Here is a 23,741-nt window from a genome sequence, read left to right on the forward strand (position 1 = left end):
AGATCCATGTTATTTTGGACTTGGCTCACAGCCAAATTCAAGTTCTTTGGGTCTGACATGTTGGTTAGACCCATGCCACCTTGGGTATGACTGACTGCTAAGTTCAAGTGATTTAGGTATGGTAGGTTTGCTAAACTCATGCCATTTTAGACTTGGTTGATTGCCAAGTTCAAGTTCTTTGGGTCTGACATATCTTTAGACGCATTTTATTTTTAAGATGATTTTAATTTATACAAATCTATGAAAAAAGTCAACTCATGATATATGTCATGGTGAATCATTTGGTGCAACAAATATTGAGCTTCCTTTTGCAAAATTACTCTTATCATTTAAATTGCGAACTTCCAGATGGGATCACACCAGAGAATTAAGGTTTGGAGAAGCTTAAAAAGAGGATATGGACATCATGATATATAGTTGAACTAAGTTCATTGGTAGTTCCATTCATGAGATTAATGTACATTTTCTCCGTTAAATATTTGAACCGCTTAAGACAGATTAGGATAAGCCTCTACTATACAATCTCAATATAATGAGTGAACTCAGTTCAAACACATAAAAACCCTTGTAAATTTCAAAAATCATCCCCTCTCTTCTTCTTCTTCTTTACTTATCTAGAGTAAATCATAAATTAATATCCTTAGTTTTGTAAAAAAAATTAAATAATATTTCTCACTTTTAAAAACTAGTTAATTAGTCTCTTAACTAAGTGTTGATACTACTTAATTTAATATTAATTTGTTTTTTTTTTAAATCTTATTTTTTCATAGTATTTATCTATTTTTTTTTATCTTTTTTATTTCTTAAAATAAAATAAAAACGGGATAAATAGGAAAAGGACATGAAATAAACAAAAAATAAAAAAAAACTAAAACTAGATGGACTCTTTAAACATTAAGCATTTAGCGGAGTTTGAGACTTAATTGTATGATATTTTTTAAAATAATTTTTATTTAAAAATATATCAAAATAATTTTTCATATTAATACATAAAATCCATAAAAAAACTAAAAAAAATATCAATTTACTATTTTTTTCAAATCAAAAATATTTTTGATAAGCATTTAAAAACAGAAGCTCTGCTAAACATTTTTTATGAAAAAAAAAAAGAATTATTTTCAGCAGAAGGTGCTACTTTTTCTCTGAGAAAAGTACATCAATCCTCTGTACATATTCAAAACTTAGATACCTCACATTTTTCATCCTTCTTAGCTATAGCTAGCACACGGCAATAATCCCATTTTTCTCTAACATGAGAATCAAACGGAAAAAAAGTTGTCGTTCCTCTCTCTCTCTCTCTCTCTCTCTTTGTTTTTTTTCCAGTTTAACGTTTGGATTGAAGTATTCAAAGGACAATTTAATAAATGAAAACTGCATTTTTTTAGATCAAATCTTAACTACGATCATTGATATCATAACGAGTAATTTATCAAAGAAATTTAATTTCTTATTAAATTCGAATTCAAGAATATTGAAATAGAAACCAAACCAACTACTTGAAACTTGTTTAAAAAAGCATTATATATTTATAGACACACACACCAAATATATATTACATTACAAGCAAACTAAATTAGTAAATTCAATTGAATTAAAATTTATATCACAAATTAAATAAATTAGCTCAAATCAATTTAGAGCAATATTATTTTAAGATTTTTTTTAAAAAATAAAATGATATTGTTTTTTTCTAAACAACAAATGAAGTTTTAACCACTAAATTAATTAAATTACATACATGTATTAATTTTTTTGGATTTAATTTAAAACTCTAACTCAAAAGTTTAATTAATTCAAGAAATTATTAGATTAACCAGTCAAATCGGTTCGAGTTTAATAGAAATTGAAGTGCAATTATCAAATACCAACAATTCAATTATTGAATATCATTAGAGTTGAATATGCTGAAACAATTGGTAAAACATGCCGCGCTTTCCAAGCTAAAGCAAAAATTTGAATTCAAACAGCGCCTCTCAATCATTCACTCCCACTTTGCCATCTGTCCTTAATCTTTCAAAACCTCGAACACAGCAAAAACCCCAACTTTTTTTTTTTAATCTTCTCTGTTCTTCTCCTTCTTCTCTCTCTTTCCTAAAGATTCAATCTTTAATGGCTTCTCGCTACAATTCCTACGATTCAAGGTCCTCAACCACCTCATACTTCTCAGACCCATCTTCATCCGCTGAGCTAAGCTACAAACACTCAACTTCACGCGCAATTGTCAAGTCCAAACCAGCAGATTTGTCAAAAATCAAGGTAAAAAACAATGGAAATGATCACAATTTAAGCAAAATGGTGAAGAAATTCATGGAGAAGAAATCAGTATCTTCTGCGTCGAGTAAAGGGTCATCGAGTAAGGCTGTGGGGTTGGTGATTCCATCGGATCTAATAGCTGAGGACTTGAAAAAGACTGCGAGGAAAGGAACTGGTTTTATGGGGTTGCAGAAGAAGTTATTTGGAACAGAAAATAAGAAGGAGAAAAAGGAAGTGAAGGCGTTGACAGAGGTGAAAGTGAATAGTAATACAAGGACTTTAGCTATGGTTTTGAAGAGTGAGAGAGAGCTTTTGAGTGCTAATAAAGAACAAGAATTGGAGATTGATAAGCTTAAGTTGATGCTTGAAGATAAGAATAGAGAAGTAAGTAGTGATTTTGTTGATTGTTTTTCCTCTTTGGGTTTTGGTTTTTGAGCTTATTGCTGGGTTTTTTTTGTTTGTGTAGGTTGAGAAGTTGAAAGATTTGTGCTTGAAGCAAAGAGAAGAGGTTAGGTCATTAAAAAGTTCATTACTTTTTCCTGACGCAATGAATTCTCAGCTTCAAGAGTTATTGAAGCAGCGAGGATCAGAATTGAAGCAAGCCAAACAACTCATTCCAACTCTTCAGATGCAGGTCACTTCCCTTACAGGACAATTGCAATGCCTTGCAGAGGATCTTGCTGAGGTATTAACCTGAAAAATTATCAATTTTTTGGATTTTTGAGTGGATTTAAATGTGGCTGGAATGAAATCTAAAGATTGTGCATGTATAAGTTCCTTGCTTTCTAGTCTATGGGAGAGTCCTTGAAGATACCAATGAAAGATTTGGTTGCATGAAGGGGCATTAAGGTTCTCCAGTGATTATTATGCTAGCTGTATGTAATTTTCCATCTTAATTAGTATCTTCAGTTTTAGTGTAAAATCAGATTATCTTCAGATTATTAAAATCAATGTTGTTCAAATTATAAGGTTTGTTATTGAACTATATCAAGTATAGTTATAATACCCGATCCAGATCTGGACCTAAGGCTTGAAACCCCAGGTCAAGTCAGGGGTAGACCCATCAACTTGAGCATTGATTTTTTTTTTTATATATAAAAAAAGTCTGTTTTGGTAAAAAAAAAAGAAGGTTTTTTCACTTGACTAGCCAGGGCCATTCCTCGGGGTTGGTGAGTTACCAAGTTGACTTGTTGAACGTTGGTTCTCAAGCATATCTTTTGATGTCATATATAATGAAATTATAGATCATTTTACATGTTGGACGTTATTTGCATTATTGTGTTTCTTTGCAATTTGTTGGTATTTCAGGCAGCTTGTTTATTGAGAAGACTGCATTTTTGTTTAAAGTTTGTTTAAGTTGGTATAAGCGTGTGGGGTTGAATTCCCCAGTTATCTACCACATTTGTGTCGATAAAATCTTCAAAATTCAAACAAGGATGGCTTTATGATAGTATTTGGGGTGTACAGTTGTTTATTATATTTTTCTTCTTGAGAAGGTGAAGGCAGATAAATATGCAAGGGCACATATCCAATATCATGGCAGCTCACCAGGGACACCAACGTATGATCATGAAGAAACTGCAAATTCCTTAGTAAGCATGCCATTTTCCTACCCACATTTTGCGCTATAGTTGACAGTTGAACAACAAATAAGTTACTGTTTTTGTCAGAATTCTCCTGTGTGCTCTGTATTAAGAAAGGTCACTGTTCAGCTCCTAGGAAAGAGTCACAGTTCCCTTTATCTATTTACTTTTCTGAGAATGAATTTGATGATTGTTTTTATAGGCCATCATTTAATAATTGTTGAAGTTTCCTTGTGGCTTAAGCAATGAAATGTTGTGTACTAAAGTGCCATGATCTTCTAAGTTCTGCTGTACTAACTTTATAAGCTTGTCGAGTCAAATTTTCTTTCCTTTACCTCTTCTTCCGTGACAATCTGTCTATAACAATTCAGGAGTTTAGCTCTTGCGACGGTGCAACCCCGGGTAGTCCAGATGACACGTTTCTTAAGGATTTTAATCCATGTTTAACGCCCTATTGCGCCAAGAAAAAGTCCAAGGTCAGCAGATAACGCTCCATTGAGTTTTGACAATATCCAACCCAAAATGCTTGTCCTATGACATGCACTCTTTGCAACCTTTCAAGGATAATACTGACAGAATGGACATTTTTGGTAGGAATTCGAGGCAATGGGCTACGAGTCTTCGCTTGATGGGAGCTTATCCGGGAGCAATACACAAATGAGCAATGAACTTAGCTTCAGCTCTCGTGTCAGGAAGTTATCCAAAAGTTCAGACTGTTACCAGAATTCCAACACAGGAAGCACAATGACCCGGGCAACTCGCAGGTCAGATGAAAGCAAAGGAGCATACAGAAAGCAAATGCAGCAGCAAAGACATTTCTAGCATCTTGGTGGTGATTCTGCTCTCACGAAGCATGTCTGTCATCAATCGATGCTCTTTTGTACTTTTTATGCTGATTATGGATTATAGTTGTACTGTGGACATTGCTGTAATGTCTCCTAGATGTAAATGGTACCGTCTAAGCACTTGAATAAAGGATGGAAAGCCATGTGTGAGTACAAAACATGTTATAAGAAATGCTGCACGGTTGTGCTACAGTATTAATCAAGTGCTATTTGTTTCAAATATGAGCTTCCAAGAGAGTATTTTGATGGTGCAAGCTATTTTCTTCATTATTACCAAGATTTTGGTGTTTGGCGCTTTAATGGAGAAATTTAGGAAAAGATATGGGATTGTTCGGAAATATAGTAAAACTAGAGTAAGAAAAAAGACAGCTCGAATTATTTTTTTAAATGTATTATTTCTCAAAATTGAAAGCTGGTTTTTCAGTTTTTTAAATTAAGATGAAGTTTGAAAAACATATTTTATAGTTTCTATAATTTTCCTTTATCAGTTTTTCAAATAAAAAAAATCATGAAGACTATAATTTCTTCTATATACAAGTATTTTTTATATTTTAATTAGTATTATAAAATTAATTTTTATTATAAATTTAATATAATTTCTTTAGTTAATAATTCAACCTTTTATGATATTTCTTAATTTGAATAAATAAAATTAATATTCTATAACTAGATTATCATACATACAAAATATTAAGATTACTATTATAAATTATAATTTTTTTTTTAAATTATAATAATAAAGTATTTTTATTTTTTGATGGAAAAAATTATTCTCATTCTCAACTAAAGAACCTATTTTTCAATTTTTTATTGAAAAATAATTTTTATCATTAAAAATATTTAAATTTATAAACCACCGTCAACTAAAGCAATGTTTAGCATGGTAATAGCACTTGCTTTTCAAAATACTTTTTACTTGAAAATATATCAAAATAATTTTTTTAAAAAAATTATTTTTGATACCAACACATCAAAACAATAAAAAAACACAAAAAATATTAATTTAAAACAAGAAAAAAATTATTTTTTAAGAAAACCACAGTGCCACCTAACCATCAGGATGTTCTTGGGGGTTTCTAGAAAGCCAGTACACTATTATGCAGAAGAAGCTTTCGAAAACTTGGAAAACGGAACACTGTACAAAACTGGTGGTAGAGAACACAATTTATTCATCATTTTGCATTAGAACTTTCACACGTGTTCTAACTTTACATTTTGATAGTAAAGCCCTAGCTCATTACAATGCTGCAGATTTCCATCATAAACATAACTCCAGTACCTTAGGCCATCCCACCACTAGATGCTGTCCTGATTATCTGAAAAAGAGCTGCCACGCAAAAGGAGTAACAAGAAATTCAGCGGTGAATGCATAACATCAAACACAAGTTATAATTACTGCACTATAAAACACAGTTCTGAAACAGCAAGACACCGAGGTGGTATTATTTTTAACAGCTATCTAAGATAAACATTTCTTTCAAACAATTTGTTCACCTTAACATTTCAGTACTTTAAACAAGGAGTTGCCTTTGGGTCCATTTGGGAGTGTAATCTCAAAATTGATCATCAACTAGATGGAGGTTTAAACAAAGTTTACAAAGATAACTTTCATTCGATGCTGCTGAAAACAAACTCCAGAAACTAAATGGCACAAATCAAAGTGAGACATTCATATAAATATATCAATAGTGTAAAAGTTTAGAGGGAAAGGGGGAGGAAAGACTCAAATCACCCACAATATCTCTCCACCTCTCACTTCAGCAGTGACCAATAAACTTGCTGAAGATGACACATATACTTCAGCAGTGACCAATAAACTTTCTGAAGATGACACATATCATTAGCTATACATCAAAGTTCTTTTGATACCAAGCCAACAATTGCTCACAATAAACCCACAACAAAAAGCACCTCCAAAAATTGACTGGTAAAAATTTCACAATAGATAATGATAAATCGATTCCACAAACCCATGACTTTCACGGATGGAAGATCCAAGTAGCAAATTCATAAAAATAACGCAAGAAACAATAAGATGGACAGAATTTAAAGAGTTCAACATGGTAGAAAGAACATACATGATCCAATTACCACAAAGACAAAGAATCCAAGTAGTATTGGCCCAACTGGGTAGTCATATCCTTTCTTTGTCGAAGTTTCAGGAACAGATCCTCTCTTAGTGATATTCTTGTGAAACTTTGCCACTTTCCTCTCCGAAAGGCGCTTGGAAGTTGTCTGTCAAATCCAAATGATAATCAAAACAAGTTTCTATATATCCTATCTAACCAGGAAAAGAACATAAATGCTAGACTAACAAAGCTTGACATCATATCAACCTTCAAACCACGACAAACAAAACTGCAAAACTACTCCAAAATCACAATAAGAGATGAATTTTTTTGCTGCTATAGTGCTATCACAAGCTTCTTCAGTGAAATGGTGAAACTAAAATCAAACCATTCTGTGACACAACTGATATGAGCAATATCCATTTCTAATTTTTCCTTTACATGCCTTTTATTTTATTTCTTTTCTCCAATTTGAAACTTTCATTTTCCTATTTAACAAGCAGAAAATTTTATTAAAGAGAAAACATGTTAAATAAAAACTTGATCAGTTTTAGCAAAAAGATCCACTAAAACCAAACCCTTTATTCAAGATTCAACAAAAGGAGCCTCCTTTCACATTCTTTTAGACCCAATGTATTAATTAAACTGAGACAGAACAACTGATCCATCAAAAACATGCAAGAGATGATCAAACCAAGAACACGCAACAAGATCATGGATTCAAATTTAAGACTTGTACAATTTAGAGCAAACAACAATAAAATAAAATAAAACTAAAAAAAAACCGATAATTGTTCAATGAAAAAACCAAAACAGAAAAACCCCACAAACATTTATCTTCATAAAGCACAACAGAAAAACAAACAAAAGAAAAGAGATTTCATTACCATCGTTTTGGTCTCTCTGTGTGAGATGCAGGGGTTCCTCTTTTCTAACAAGGAGTAGATGGTGGTTGATTTTAGAGGTGAGACGTGGCACCGAACAGCTGTCTGTTTCTTATAAGCAGTATTTGACTTTGACTCCAGCTGGTTGGATTGGTAAGAGGGGACATAAATGGAAATGTTGATTTTTCCTTACTTTTTTCTGGAAATTCTGTTTCTAAAATTGGAAATGAAATATTAACTTGCCAATATTTCATGAAAAAAAAAATATATTCCCTTCATTACAATGACTTGATCCTCGTATATTTGGAAAGGAGTTTGCGGTTGACTTGGTCTGGTTTGACTACATTAATCATGTCTTATCTAAATATCTTTCCATTCCTGTATTTTTTTTAAAAACAAAACATGATTGATATTTTATTAAATAATTTTTAGCATGAATTCATAATTAGTCCTAATATTATAAAAAGTAATTACAATCATAATATTATACTCTTTGGTGACTAATAAATATTTATGTTCTAATTTACGGTGAAATAATTGTTGGTCAGTAGGTGTCTCATGGTAAATCAAAATAATCTAAATACTATATGTCAGCTATTCTTTTAATATAACTAAAAAATTCAGCTCATTTGTTTATAGAAAAAACTCTTCAATATTTATTTTTTAATTTTGTTAGTGTTAATCTTAGTTGATTTGCAACCACTCACATTTATAATAATTTTAATGTCCAAGTCACCTTTCTATCATATAAACATAATTATTAAACCCTGCTTCCTTATTTGATGGGTTGGCTTGAAAAATTTAGTACTCGACTCATGTTAAATTTGCTGTTAAAGTAACATAAATACAAACCACCTACCATGACCAAATCTCACATAATCAAAATCTTGTAAAAAAATATTCTTTATTTTTATATTTTAAAAGTATTTTTTTAAAAAAAATTATTATTTTTTAATATTTTTATATCGTTTTAATGTGCTGATGTTCAAAATAAATTTTAAAATATAAAAAAATATTATTTCATTGCATTTCCAAATAAAAATATTTTGAAAAATAATTATTATAAAAAATCAAACAAACTATAAAAAAAACCTAAAATTTAGTTAAACCTAAAATTTAGTTAATATGACCAAACCTAGCATAGATAAATCTTGTAAAAAAAAACCCAAAACTCAAGTTGGCTTGATAACTCACAAATTAACCTAGCTCTTTTCAGATCGGAACTATCAATTATGAAAACAGGCAATGTTTTTCTACTTGAAAATGTCATTGTTAGAAGTTGTCTATTAGTCTAAATAATAAAAAAGGAAGAAAAAAGACTAGTAAAAGGACTTCCAGATTCAGAAACTCAAGCTGAAGGTAGATAAAAGAAACGAAACGCTCAAATGAACTTGTAGCCCATCAGCATCCGCATAACAGAGAATGGCAAGTAAACACAATTTGCTTTGATTCCTCAATCTTGTATTTGTTGCTGATACAGAAGAAATTATTTTTGTTTTCGAAGGAGGGGATCATAATTCCCCAAACCTGTTGAATTATACAAAAATGAGAACATTATTCAACGAAGATATGTACATGAACTGAAGAGAACAATATTTGGACCCAGATGACAAAGGGAAACAGATTACAAAAGCATGAAATCGATTCTTTTATCTATCTAAAGGGCTTTCTAGGATAGAACATATACATGAGTAAGAAGGGTACGAATAACAAATCTGTTTACTCTATCAAAATTGAACTGTGTTTTGCAAAAGGATATCCCGAGAACAAATATTCAGCCAGCAGTGGTTGGTGTTGTAAACGAGACCAGGCCCATGCCTGGGAGAACCGAGACCAAGGATGGTAACCTCGTGAAATTGCAACTTATTTGTAGAATGGAGAGGAACTGGAAAGTGGTTACCAGTTATGCAATTGAGCAGTTACGCTTTTTACCACAGGGTGATATTCTGTATGCATGTGCCTTTTAGCTTTCTCCGAACCAGGTTGGTCAAGCCACTCATCGTATAAGGATTTAACAAGAGGATTCTCAAAAGGATCTTTTACCAAAATCTACATGTCCAGAAAAAAAAAATTGTTAAATTATGGAAAGATTAAAACAAGCGTTGTACACAAAGACAGAACAGGCAAAGCATGTGCATGAAATAATCCCCGTTCAAGTAACCCTTTTCAGGGGGGCTGGAGAGGGGAAAAGGCAACCGCCACAGCTTGAGTGTATTCGAGACGATTTGTCTCATCCATCAAAACAACAACTGCACACCTAATGTAATTTACTTTCAGACCATCAGATTTTTATGTCACTTTGGTAATCTACTATGTTCAGCAATCTCAAGGAGATCTTGCATGACAATAAATAATCTAAGACACAGACCAAAACAGTCGAGCTTTAGAAGTGGCTCAGCCATTGGGTAGCAGAATTCAAATCCCTGAATAGATCAGGTTTGATATCTTCCTTTTGAGAACAGCTTTTATGGTAAGAGTACCTCATAAGCACAGATACATATGGTCGAGAGCCATAAGCATTAAGCTGAAAGTTGCAAATGGTAATGTGTTTGATTATACTTAGAGCAAAACAATTAAACATGAGCTCTAGATTTAAAAGAAGAAGAAGAAGAAGAAGAAGAAGAAGGCATCAAACCAATCACAGTATGCATAGCCCTACAAAAATATCTGCAATGTTAGTGAAACTCACATTTTCCATATAAATAGTTTCTAGCGACTGAAGCAGCTCCCTTGGAGATTGTTGAGGCTTTGGCTTGATTTGACCACCACCATTCAGGCAACCTGTTCAATCATAAAGCTTAGTGAGTAAAGAATGTGTCAAATTTCAAGTGAAAACTGAATACCAATTAGATTAAACTGAAAGCCCCAATCAAGTGAGGATAGAAAGGGAAAAAAAGAAACCTGATGGGCATGCCATAATCTCCACAAAATGATAATCACATCTTCCCATTTTGACTTTTCTTACAATATTTTGTAGGTTTTGAAAGCCGTAACACAGGGCAAATTTCAGCACAACTTTTCCATCCACCTACATTAATGAGAATATCACATCAGAAGCAATAACCAAATGTTAAAGTATGTACATAGAATTATCAAGTGTAATTAAGGCTTAAGTTATGGAACTAAGGTAAACATGACACAGAAAAGTAAGTATTTTTTTAATTGTGATGATTATCACTGATCCATGATGCATCAAGAAACTGTATTAAAAATTATAGAAGAAATGTACCAGATAGGAGAATGCATAACTTACTTCCAAAGTAACTTCACAGAAATCCTTGTTTCTAAGACTTCTGAAGGCCACAGGCCCTTCAATTTCTCTTCCAAATACCATTCTAGCAGCATACCGAAGCACTGTTTCAGCATAACCACCAGAACTTCCAGGTACTCCATAGAGATATCCTTCTTCACTAACATTTGTCAACCTGTAGAACGGTCAACACATTATTTTTACATCAGCACCTCAACCACATGGGGATGGAACCTCAGAAAGATGATTGTGGTTCATAGGACAATTGAGAACTCTTACATTTTATCTAGAGGTGAGTCATCTAAGGTTTCAATATCCACTGCTTTTAACTGCAATTTGACCCCAACAAACAGAAGGAACAAATACACATCAGTCACCTCTCAGAGCTTGGGTCAGGAAGAAAAAAAGCAGAACTGAACAAGAAAGCTCACATAAACTACCAAAATTGGAAATCTCAATTTCACCTTTATCAAATCTAAGACTTCTCCAGTTGTCAAAACTGAATCAACCTCTGTAATCCTTAGACTATTCTTGTTTGCATCTTCTTGTTCCACTTCAAAAACAAAGTCACCCCTTGCTGCCTCAAGCTTCTTATCATAACAAGGCATCACAGTCACATGATAAACCTCATCTGGCCTATCAAACAAGTTTTTACCATTTACATAATTCAAGCACAAATGAAATCAGTAAGGTGACTCAATTTTTCTTCAATATTCCTAACTCTTTTTTTTAAAAAAAAGACAGACTACAAGGTTAGAGTGGTTGGGGGGGTTCAGATGCAGTTAAAGTTCTTTTAATCTATTTTTGCATCGTCTTCATTAATTTATTTAGTAGCACAGAAACGGGGTAGGGGTTGACTAAAGAGGAGTGAAGGGGATTGGTCCCCTTGTAAGCACAAAGAAGACCAAGAATGCATAACCAATGGTATATAATGACTCCTGATCTTAAATACAGAGATTAGCCATTATAGGGCATTTGAAGATATAGGTTTCCTCGCAAAATAAAGTAGGTTATTCCAATGTTAATGTTTAGAAGGTACAATTTCTTACAGACCTGTAACTCCCAACAAAACCTGCTTCACAAAATAAAGCTTAAAGCAAGAATAGGAAAGCACTAACATGAATGGTTACCTGAGGCCCATTTTTTGGCAAATGTGATGCTTAATGGTAGCTCCAATTGTTTGTTGTGGGCTCTTCACAGAAGATACATAAGGCAGAATGTAGGATCCTAGTTGCTTTTCAGCATAGCATATCCAACCTGCAATTACAGAGAAGATATAGGTAAAACAAATTTAAATCAGAGAACCCTTCCTCCCACATGGCCCCACATTCCACAGACCCGTACATAGCCACATTCCATCACAGATTATGCTATTGGAAGCATTCTAAATTTTAATCATGATTTTGTATGTTGGCAGGGTGTTTCAGTTTTTTATTCTCTTCCTATTCTTCTTTCCTTTTTCTTTTCTAGGGTAAAGTACAGGAGATGCTATTTATTTTCTGAATTATAATAGGCTAAGAAATTAACCTGGACATGCTGAAGAAAGCATAGGCAAAGATGGATTAGATTTTTCATCAATGTTCAACTGGCTCTGTTTGTAACGACAAAGAAACTCATTACAAGTCTCTACAAGTGTTAAGTCCCTGCTGCAACTTGTATCAAATACAGCCTTCACTCCCAATGACTTAAAAAACGTTGTGAGTTTCTTAAAAACCTGCAAACTCGAAAAACATCTTGAGTCATTAGAATTTTGCAGAAAAGAAACACTATGTTATCTCATATCCTATCAAAATACAGCCCCGTGACCACCTGAAGTGGAGAGATGCCAAAATAAACAGCGAGAGAAGCTCTTGATTGTGGAGACAGAGAAACAATGATAGCTTTTCCTTTGTCAATATTGGATAAGAACTCATCCAAACTTTGCTTCTCAAGCATAACTGTCTCTGCTGATGTTATACACCCGCTGCATCATCACAAGAAAAAAAAAAACATAAATCCTAAACCTCTACTCAACCAGTATTTTGACAATAACAATATACATGTCAACACTAAGCATCACAAGATTTCCACAATTCCCGTTAATTTCACAAATAACCTTGATCAATAACTAAACATCTCCATATCATAAATATTTAACCACTACTTATCACCAACTAAAAATAAAAATAAAATCCATTAAACCCTACATTACTTAAAATTTTCAAAACCTCATTCATCCCATATTCTTCTGCCTTCATCAGTAACAAAATTTCCACATCTCCTTCATTAGTACTGAGCACCTCTGACTTTAATCATAATTACCTAGACCTCAACTTAACCAACCAAATTACAAATAAAATACATTTTAAACACTAAATATCATAAAACTTCCACACTCCCATTAATCCCATATTTCATTTACCTTCATTGGAATCCCAAAATTTCCAAAATTCAACAAAATCCATACTTCATTCTGCCTTCAACAACAACTACAAGTCTCTAATTTACTGTTCTTAACAAAATCAACAACAAGATATTACCTGCAAGCCAAACAGTCCTTAAGAGAAATTTTAACAGGGTCATTCTGCTCTCTATTAGCAATAGCAACCTTCAAAACAAAAACACAGAAAACAAAAATCAATATTTTCACTCAAAAATGCAAAAATTTTCACAAGGTTGAAAACTTTAAGCTCAATTAACACTAATCTGCTAAAAATAAACTCCAGAACTTGCAGAAATACCTCAGGTTTGTCGCGTTTTCTGGTGTTAGGTGTTGTCGTTTTGAGACCTTTCAAAGAAACAACACAAGCCTGAGAAGGAGCGATAAAGTCACTCAGATCTCCAATTCTCAACGTCGGTGAGAATTTCTCCGACATGTCGTTTACTCAGTTAGAGTTTTCGATAACCCAAAGAGAGAAATCGAATATCAAACACAGAGAGATTCCAATTAGGGTTTTTCAGAGAGATATATATACATGGCGGTGATGATGACTGTTATTTGAGTTCTTACGGAAGAGAAGTATTATAATGTGGGCGGGTATAGCGTTTGGAGGTTGGTTAGCGAATAGGATGTGATGGTTATGTGGAAAACGAAAGTAAACGATCCTACGTGTTAAGGGTTGTTGAATATTTGTCTTTATGGCACGTGCCGACCACATGCCATAGAATATTCCTTTTTTAATTATTATTTTTTGTTAAGATTCTACTTCTAGCATGTACCAAAGAGGAGAATCCATGTGCATTGCCGATTTGAAGAATAAATTCTTGCTTCTTAAAGTTGAAAATGAATATAATTTTAGTTTTTTTAATTATTTAAATAGCTACATTGATAGATTGAACATGTAAGTATCATATTTTATAATTATACATGCCATTAAATCTTTATAAATTAATATTATTTAGACCCTGAAAATTCATTAGTTAATCAAGATTATTTAAATTTAAGTCAAAATCTAATAAATATATTATTTAAAAATTCTCTGATTAGAACATATTATATAAAAAAGCTCACTATTTCTTTTTGGACTACTTTTGCGTACAACTTGATTTCTTTATACTCTAGTGATGTTTGGTGAAGTTTCAATAATGGGGGTCAAATTGCATAGAATTTGATTTTTTTGGACTAAGTTGTGAAAATAATCCACTCTAGTGATGTCTGGTAAAATTCCAATAATAGGGCGGGGTCAAATTGAAGAGCATAAGAAAGTTGCCATCTCAAATTATGATTTGGCCAATTATTTAGGGGTTTTTTTTTTTTTTTTTCATTCTAAGATGAGTTAAATTCTGTTTTATATAGCTTTTAGGTAATACCATAAATATTTTATAATACTTTCCTGTGGTAACCACTAGAGCTACCTCTTTTCTAGCATGTACAATATGGAGGGATGAGGTAAGTTTGCTCTTTTTTGCTAATCCTTCTTTCTCCAAATAAAGCATTATAGAACAACTTAATTAATTGATAAACATATTAATTTAATTAGATGATCTAATAAAATTTTGTTAAATCAATTAAATCATTAAAAATCAAATTGATTATGAGTTTTATCTGATCAATATCTTATCTGAGTTAACTACAAATTCAATTTAAATTAGATTTAGATTGAATCAACCCATCAGATAAGTATTACCACTCCATAGAAAACAATGTCAAACCACACCCCAAATAGGTTAAACTTGTGTGATGTAGATAATAGATGCATATGCATGTTAGGAAAATGTACTCGGAATGAGATTCTAAAATTTCGAAGTTTCTTCACCATGCTTGACCAGGAATGATCCTTCTCTTGCTATTGCCGGCATGCTTTTCTTCCATATTCAAAGCGAACCCTTCCTTGTCCCCGGCTAGAGAGATTTCATTCTCAGTCCCGTGATATTTATTTTTTTATAAAAAAAATAAATACTAAAGAAGGAGCCTAGTTTGGATACATTGGGAAGTGACTGGTAAATCATGGGCAGTCTAGGATCTAAGAACAGCCGAAAATCTGAGGATGTAATGGATTAACCAGGTGTATGACGACAAGATCTGCATAGGAGGGAACCATCTTGCTGGTAATTAAGATTAAAAGAGTGCAGATATTAATTTGACATTCATATATAGATGCGAAAAATACAAGAAAGGTAAACTATGACAAGCAGAATGAACAATCCTAATTCCTAATCAAAATCCAGCACTCTGAGTCATAGTGAGTTGATAGAGGAAGCATGCTAAAGAAACAAACTATAGATGTATCCACAGAACGCAACGTTGATTTATTTGTGAGCATTGAGGTCACAGAGCATACACTAGTTTACTTTGCATCTCTTCATATCTAAGAAAAGGCCACCATATTACAGGACATTCCGAATCACATATATATGGTAGAGCAGGGTGGTGCAATGACCAGAAACGGTAGTTCTGAGAACCTACCACCTTGCACCGTCCTTGCCCTTGTTGCCACCGTACAAGCGGAAGAGACTGAAAGAAGAGATACAAGACAAGACAACCATGCTAACACTGACCAACAGCGCGCTTGCTATCCCCTCACCAACTTGGTTACAGAACTTTCCGTACATGTTGCATATCTTCATCCATTGGAGATCAGGCTGTCCCAACTTCGCAAATGATGCCGATTGCACAGCAGCTGCCACTGCAGACAAAGTTAGGTATGCCATCATCTGCACAAACAAGTTGGTGTGGAAACATTAGGTGATTACATAAACATGTTCTGATCTCATAGTTTTCCATGGATAGCAACAAGTACACCGTCAAACACAAACGAAAATAGACTCATTCTGAAAATTTATTGATTTCTTTCTCTACTCTTATATTTTAAAGAGCTTCATAAGAAAAATCAATTCCTCCTTAACAAGCACTCCAATTTCTTTAAATTCATCGAAGCAATTTCATCTAAATATTTTTCAGAGGTTATTACTTCTTCAATGCCAAAAATGTTTCACTAATTCCAGAACATATTCATCATTCATAATGAAATTAATGTCTTTGTTATAAGTTCTTCCATGGAACCACATATAACCAGAGTATCTCTGAGATGACTAATTCATATGCTTAGTCTGGTCCTATCCTGATGGCTCCAGGCACGTGGAAACCCCATGAAATATCATCACCAAGAGTTAGGGTTAAGCATAAATGCCACTTTCTCTGTGAGTGCCCAGTTTACTGCCGGACAAACCCATTGTATTCTAATCAATACGTAAGTTTCCCAGTAGCTTATCAATACTACTTCTAGGATCACTTTCAAGATGGCAGTGTCAACCCAGGAATTCTGGAGTACTCAAGCTCCTACTCCAATATTTAAGGGTCATTGCCTACTTCAAAACAAAATTATTTTATTATATCTTGTTTTGGAAAACTGCCCTACCGGAGTCCAGCATTAGTTTGAGATTCACAAGTGTTTCTCATTCTCAAAAAGGAACAACACTACATCATTGAATAATCATAAGATAAAAGCCTAGTAATTATCCAGAACATTTAATTTCCACCACCTAGCATACCAACTGCTGAAAGATACAGATGCTCTTGGGAGAATGGATTATGAAATCCTCTCCTTTCCATTTCTATATAGGTTGGCTTCACCATTTTTTTATTGAATGCATGTCACATGGTAGATATTAATCCTAACCAACTTTGCATAACAAACACTATCCACGCCATGAACCTCGAATTTTCAGGTAGCGTACTCCTGAAAAACACAATTGCACATGGCATCTGTTGATATAGAATAGAAAGACCTATATTAAAGAAATGGAAAGGAGTTTCACCAGCAATTGGGATGGCAGATATTAATGAAGGCTAGTGACAGCAAGAATAAGGCACCACTATAATTGGTACTCAGTTCTCCTTGCTCACAAGGAAGGTTGATAGGCTCAGTTGTCTTGCTCTGGTCGTAAATTAACTAAACCATACTGAACTAACACTGACATTTAAATCCTAAAATCAGACCCTTAAACCTGTTTGAAACATGTGACACTTAGAACCCATTTGGGAATGCGGCCAACCACACAGTTGGCCGCATTCCCAAGCAAAGCCTTAAACAAGCAAGAACAAATTTGCTAAACCTTACTGAACTAGTAATGACATTTAAATCCTAAAATCAGACCCTTATTAGCTGTTCAAATCATGTGATACCTGAAAAACACCAAGTCCAACTTGACCAAGCCATCACAAATGAGAAATGATTTCCTGCAGCAAGTTATGAAATGCCTTTCCCAAACAAAACATATGATCCACCGATCACTTGATAGTCCTAACAAAGGATGGTGTTGTATTGAATGAACTTAGGTGGGAAACTGGGAGCCATTATTGCAAGAAATCATTCTGTGACATGTCATTCAAGGAATGAAGAATCTATTGGTGGGGTCTTATGTGGTTTCAGGTTTCCCAAAAATTAAATGCGCTTCTTGCTCTTGACACCAACCACCATAAGCACACACTAATTCTAACCAACACATTAAATGCAAACAGCTTCCTTAACAATATTAACTCTTATAGTTAAGATTGTTTTTGACAAAATTTACAATCTAGGGCAAAGTTTTGAATTTTTTTGAAAAATTAGTTAGACGATTGTCTAACTGGAGTAGTAAATGGTAATTGGGACAGATTGACATTAACAGGAAGAGCCTAGAGATTGGCACAATATGGATGAAGGCATTAATGTTAGTTGCCAAGTTGGCACTAATATACAACTTAAATGCGCTTCTTGCTCTTGACACCAACCACCATAAGCACACACTAATTCTAACCAACACATTAAATGCAAACAGCTTCCTTAACAATATTAACTCTTATAGTTAAGATTGTTTTTGACAAAATTTACAATCTAGGGCAAAGTTTTGAATTTTTTTGAAAAATTAGTTAGACGATTGTCTAACTGGAGTAGTAAATGGTAATTGGGACAGATTGACATTAACAGGAAGAGCCTAGAGATTGGCACAATATGGATGAAGGCATTAATGTTAGTTGTCAAGTTGGCACCAATATACAACTTGCTCACCTAAAAACAACATGAAACTGGGGCAAGTGTTAAAAACATCCCATAAGAAAGTAGTTAATTGTGAGTATAAACCTTAAACCTGGTACTAGTGAACAAAAAAAAAAAATGGTTGCCCAAAGAAGAAAAAAGAAAAGAAATCAACACCTGATCCCCAGAGAAAATAACCCAAGCCAAGGGCTTGCTAAACAGAACACTTCCTTTAACCATGCCCACAACACAGCGCACCCCTTGAACCAATGAGTAGGTTGCTGCTATCCCATTAGCCACCACCAAAAAGCTGCATCAAAACAAAACCCAAGTTAGTAAACTTATCATCAAACAGAAAGATTCAATCTTTGGAGCCATTTTTGAATGAAATTGAGAGGGGTTGATCAGAATCTTACACAAGAGCTTTCATGTCAGTGAACCTTGCTTTCTTTTGAATTGAGAAGATTTCTTTAACTTGAGTATCTGTACCAACAAGAACAGCAGCAAGAACTCCTAAAGCACAGATCACACACCTCAAAACCAACTCTGCTAGCCTCACTCTCCTATCAATAACCTTCAAGTTCATGCCATGATACACGGGTACATTTCCAGGACTAACACCAACACCTAAATAACTCATCTTTTTCTTTCTCAAAAGAAGAGGAGGAGTCTAAGAGATCGCAAGTAACTCTCCAAGTCTCTCGAACTCAACACACAAAGCACTATCTCACATCTGAAGAGTTCAACTACTTTAAATAGACATCCCCACGACAACAATATTGTGCATGCTTTCTTTCTTTATATATTGGTGGGTTTGTTTCAAATTTCCAAATGTGTGATCAAGGTCCCCAGGTGTTTCCGGGTCCCATAGAAATTAAAAATAGTAGGATCTATCTAACTGAAAATTAACTGATTTTTTAGTAATTAATGTCTTTTTTAATTCAATTTAAAATATAATTTGAGTCAAGTTTAGAATCATAAATTTTCTACATTGATTCTTCTGGTTAGATCATATTTAATAATTATAGTTTCAACTGGAGAGTTCTCCGCTTAGTGTTTGATTTAAAAAAAAAGTTATTCATATTATATCCACATTTGAATAGATCCATCTAAATATAATTAAATCAGATTAGAAAAGAAATTAGTTTAGATACATAAAAACTTTGTCCCGAGCAACCCCATGTTAAGAAAAGGGGGGAAAAGGACAATGAACCCTTTGGTGCGATGCAAGTTCATGAAGATGCCAAATGGTCAAATGCATGAGCCATACAGACACCAGTAGAAAGAGCATTGGATACATTTAGGGCAGCATTTATGGCCAATGTGAAAAGAAGGTAAGATGTGAGACTCTTTTTTTTTTTTTTTTCTGGGGAGAGGCAACAGTTGCTTGTCCCCAGGGAAAAGGGTCAGATAAGGGGTGATGCGGTGATGCCATCTTTAAGTTTCTTTTGTATTCAAGCATTGAATGAAGGAAGGAAGAGGTCATGGTGGGATTTTATGATGGCCCATTTCTTTGTTTTGGTCCTCAATTTACAAGAAACAGCAAAATGTATACTACTCGGTGGAATGGAAGTACGAGAAAGATTTGATTATTGTTTTGAAATAATAAGAAAAGAAAATAATAAAGATAGAAAGGGTATGTTTTTTTATATCTCTTGTTCTTTACATTTGTAAGATAATGAGATTAAAGCTGAATAAAAAAGATTCAAGAGTGTAAAGCTGATCAAAATGATTAAAGTGGTATATCTGGTGACAATCTTTCATCTGGTGGTGGACCATTGTGGGGGTGGCAAGTTTAGGTATGTATTGGTTTCACATGTATTTTTTGATTGATTTGGAAATTTATCTTTTTTGAACAAGAAGATGGGTTTGGAAATCCTACCTTGAATTCAAGTCATGGAATTGTAATGATTTTCATTCACTAAACGTCAAAGGATAAAGACATTATGCAACTCCCACTCACTTTAATTAGACTAATATGCCCTGTAAAACATGGGCTAAGCTCAGTATTAACGAAACCCAGTTCACGGTGGATTCATTTATCTGGTGACTAACTCTTACAGTAATTAGTCCATTCTTTAATTAGACTTATAGGACACTAATTACTAGAGATAACTATGACACCAACTACTTAATTAAGGATCACAATGGTGCCATGGATGACCCTCTAGGATGACACCAACTACTTAATTCCACTGAGTGTGGCAAGAAGAGCAGCAACTCCCACTCACTTCTCCATGAAAGTTCATGGACTTTTGTACATGATAAAAGCTCATGGCGTGTCTATCTGCTAGATTATAATCATGCAGCCATGAATATATTCATAGTATTCCGAGAGACATCCATATATATATATATATATAACTAAATTATGTCATGTGATTATTATTATTATTTCATTTTTAATGAATTTGTTCCTGTAAAAGTTTTCTTCTGCACCCTTCTGCTCAGAATCCATGTTATAATATATTAATTGATGAGAAAAGTCATTATTTAATTTGATTTGTAAGAAGTCATTTCTTGCCATTTCTTGCTATTTTTACATGGGATGAAAGAAACTACAGAATGAAGATCGTTACCGTAAACTATAATTGTGTCTTGTATTTCTAGCCCAATTACATAATTAAAATTAATGTAGTTTCACTTGGCACCATTGATTAAAAGAAAAAAGGTTACAAAACCCTATTCTTGCTGAGAGGTAGATTTGTTATTCCGATTATCAATTTTAGAATTCCAATTCATCTATATAAAAAGAGGGTGTCAGGGAAAAAATCATTATAAATATATCAATTTATATAGGTGACGTTTAGTAATTGTTAATTTTTCTATCTACTTGTTTTAAAAAGACAAGAATTCATTCTAAAATTATTATAGAGATAGATTTATTTTATAGTTTTAATATATGCAGAAAGTATAAGATTAACAACAACATATAAAACACATGATATTTAATGAACAAAAACGATTACAAATATGAATTTTAAATTCATAATTTTATTCCATGAAAATAAAGTATGTATATGGTGGTTGTTTCTGGAATCATCCGGAAAAAATTGAATCTGATTCAACAATTAAATTTTTTATTATTTTTATTTTAAGTTGTTAATTCAATTTGTTGTTATCATATCTTTTTTTAAGCCTAGATTTATATCTTTAGTTTATAAAAATATATGCTAAATCATTTATATAGTTTATCTAGATCAAATCTTGTATAGATCCCAAATTTCTCGAGTCGTAAGTTAACCTACTAAATCAATATGAAAGCACAACACTATATATATATATATATATATATATATATATATATATATATATATATATATATATATATATATATATATATATATATATATATATATTGTTACAGACATCACACCGTTATGAATATAAATTAAGGTGTTCATTTCAACATTGCTTTCCTAAGGTCACATGAAGATCAATGTGGGACATAATTTGGATGCAACAAGTAACAACACTTTCTCAAAATGGAAAAAAGAAAAGCAACAATCCAAAACTAGTACTGGAAAACCTGTCTTTTTATGACCAAACCAAATTTTGCCGGTCTCATTGCCATGAAATAATCCACAAAATATATATTTGATCCAAAATCTTCAATTCCTTGAATTGTTTCGCTCAGGGAAGATAATCAAATTTGCAAGAGTGCTGACCTGCCATTAATTCAATAAGAAAAATTATCAGAGCTTGGGGATCACATTGAGTATCAATACAGAATTGGGGGACTAATTTTGAAGTTTTCAAGTAGAAAAATGATCTTACTTGGATCAAGATCGGTGATGAGAGCAGCAGCGTTGAAGTAACAAGTTGCTCCTTTATGCTTAAACTTCTGGTAATAATCATTGAAGGCATAAGAGGCATGATCCCTTATTGTATTTGGCATATAACAAGGTTGATTCATTTGAATCTTGCTGCAATCTGCACCTCCCTTCCCACATGCCCAGTCCATGGCCCTTTGCAACTCATCATCTGGTGTTTGCTCATCAGCTATGCACCATTCCTCAAATTGACCCTCTATAAATTCACCAAAAATCACGATTAAAACAGACATTTCCTTGCTCATCAGGGAGAAAAACTATAGCCTTATCAATGATGTACCTGATTTTTGCAGCATTAAAGCAAGGAAGGACAGAGCTAGGAGAAGAATCCTTGGAAAATTTGGTGACATGATGACAGAAACTTGCATCGATCCCTTGAAGTGAAAACTCATATAACCACAAACAGTTCTGATTAGTCCTTTATATTTATGAAGTGAATTTGCCAGATCAAAGATGATATCCACTTTTTATAAAGTCGAGATTCCAATCTATCTACATTTCTTCGATCTCACGGCAAGAATTCAGGATTTGTTTAGAATACCTGTATTACCCTGAATTTTCTTTTTTCTTTTTTCTGTTCTTGTTACATATTCTGCAGTACTTTCTTCCATATTATTCTGATAGAGGATCGGAATAATATGTAATTATGCATGCAGCAATACCCATAAGCATGACCGTATTTTAATGGCCAGCAAGTTGCTAGCTAGTTTTTAGTGATCCAATAACAATATAAAAACCTGATTAGCTTAATTATTGGGATTTTGCATGAAACATTTAACCAAAACTTACTTCATACTCACATGGAAATTTATTTTTTCCCAAAATCATTGTTTTATTTTTTTGCTCAAAAAGCTACAGGCATCCAATGTGCATTACCGAGCCTTTAATCTTTTGTCATGTGGACAACAAGAAGACTGTATTGGTGAAGCAAACTAAATAAAAGTGAAAGGAGGCAATCAGGCGATTCCCTTTTCGGAATTCCTGTCAAGCTCTTTTTCCAACAGGTTCTTGGTGTACTGATGCAGCAAGCCAAAGAACTTTAACCTTCTAGGAGTGTCAACTTGAAACAAATTCATCAGATCATTGTATTTTTGCAGCACAGGAATGGTGTGAATCATAGACATTCCATGATCATTCCAACTTCTTAGCTCTAAAATCAATCTGCCAGGTAGTTGGCTAAGGTGCAGGCCACTTGCATGAGCAGGTTTTGCTGTTTGCTTACGTTGTAGCAGAGATAATACCATTTCTTTATCGGTGCCATTTGGACACAGGGAAGGTGAAACATTAAATTTTGATTTCAATTTTAAGCACTGGACTCATGTATAATCTACTTTCAAACTAATCTGTGGTAAGGAATGTCTTGAATTACCCCACTTGGGGCCAGACACCTCCAGCCCCATCTCCACTTCTGCAAACACTCTTAATCTCAAATGGATCTTTGTATTTTGTTCAACCTTGTTTCTCTTTTCGAAGTCTCTCAATCACAACCTGTCTTAACCTCACTGATATACAAGCAGCAATGACTGACATGAGGTCAAAGAATTTCTTTGGATTGACTTTCTTCCTTCCAATTGATCAAGAATTGACG

The 23,741-nt window shown here is 33.4% G+C and overlaps 5 protein-coding genes across 5 annotated transcripts; 1 reads left to right on the plus strand and 4 right to left on the minus strand.

The window, feature by feature from the left end:
• The first annotated feature begins 1,948 nt into the window (after window positions 1-1,948).
• Window positions 1,949-4,901, plus strand: LOC133688963 (uncharacterized). The gene is made up of 5 exons (XM_062108638.1): window positions 1,949-2,637; window positions 2,720-2,938; window positions 3,750-3,845; window positions 4,208-4,312; window positions 4,431-4,901. The coding sequence occupies exons 1-5, from the start codon at window positions 2,110-2,112 to the stop codon at window positions 4,656-4,658; spliced, it is 1,176 nt and encodes a 391-aa protein (XP_061964622.1). The 5' UTR covers window positions 1,949-2,109; the 3' UTR covers window positions 4,659-4,901.
• Window positions 4,902-5,830: 929 nt separating this feature from the next.
• Window positions 5,831-7,786, minus strand: LOC133688878 (uncharacterized). Its single transcript, XM_062108512.1, has 3 exons — window positions 7,638-7,786; window positions 6,760-6,916; window positions 5,831-6,008 (listed from the first exon to the last, which is right to left on the minus strand). The coding sequence occupies exons 1-3, from the start codon at window positions 7,638-7,640 to the stop codon at window positions 5,962-5,964; spliced, it is 207 nt and encodes a 68-aa protein (XP_061964496.1). The 5' UTR covers window positions 7,641-7,786; the 3' UTR covers window positions 5,831-5,961.
• Window positions 7,787-9,057: 1,271 nt separating this feature from the next.
• LOC133688070 (protein NAR1-like) lies at window positions 9,058-13,888 on the minus strand. The gene is made up of 11 exons (XM_062107457.1): window positions 13,605-13,888; window positions 13,404-13,471; window positions 12,694-12,847; window positions 12,412-12,598; window positions 12,015-12,141; window positions 11,349-11,520; window positions 11,164-11,213; window positions 10,888-11,059; window positions 10,536-10,662; window positions 10,324-10,415; window positions 9,058-9,683 (listed from the first exon to the last, which is right to left on the minus strand). Exons 1-11 carry the CDS (start codon window positions 13,737-13,739, stop codon window positions 9,531-9,533), a joined length of 1,437 nt encoding a protein of 478 aa, XP_061963441.1. The 5' UTR covers window positions 13,740-13,888; the 3' UTR covers window positions 9,058-9,530.
• A 1,533-nt stretch (window positions 13,889-15,421) lies between these two features.
• LOC133688738 (CASP-like protein 2B2) lies at window positions 15,422-19,696 on the minus strand. Its single transcript, XM_062108334.1, has 3 exons — window positions 18,737-19,696; window positions 18,498-18,630; window positions 15,422-16,017 (listed from the first exon to the last, which is right to left on the minus strand). The coding sequence occupies exons 1-3, from the start codon at window positions 18,958-18,960 to the stop codon at window positions 15,766-15,768; spliced, it is 609 nt and encodes a 202-aa protein (XP_061964318.1). The 5' UTR covers window positions 18,961-19,696; the 3' UTR covers window positions 15,422-15,765.
• A 2,002-nt stretch (window positions 19,697-21,698) lies between these two features.
• Window positions 21,699-22,593, minus strand: LOC133690208 (glucan endo-1,3-beta-glucosidase 4-like). The gene is made up of 3 exons (XM_062110433.1): window positions 22,434-22,593; window positions 22,098-22,349; window positions 21,699-21,988 (listed from the first exon to the last, which is right to left on the minus strand). The coding sequence occupies exons 1-3, from the start codon at window positions 22,543-22,545 to the stop codon at window positions 21,954-21,956; spliced, it is 399 nt and encodes a 132-aa protein (XP_061966417.1). The 5' UTR covers window positions 22,546-22,593; the 3' UTR covers window positions 21,699-21,953.
• Between the last annotated feature and the right edge of the window lie 1,148 nt (window positions 22,594-23,741).

This window comes from Populus nigra, chromosome 3 (genome assembly GCF_951802175.1).
Source record: "Populus nigra chromosome 3, ddPopNigr1.1, whole genome shotgun sequence".
NCBI classification, from domain to species: Eukaryota; Viridiplantae; Streptophyta; class Magnoliopsida; order Malpighiales; family Salicaceae; genus Populus; species Populus nigra.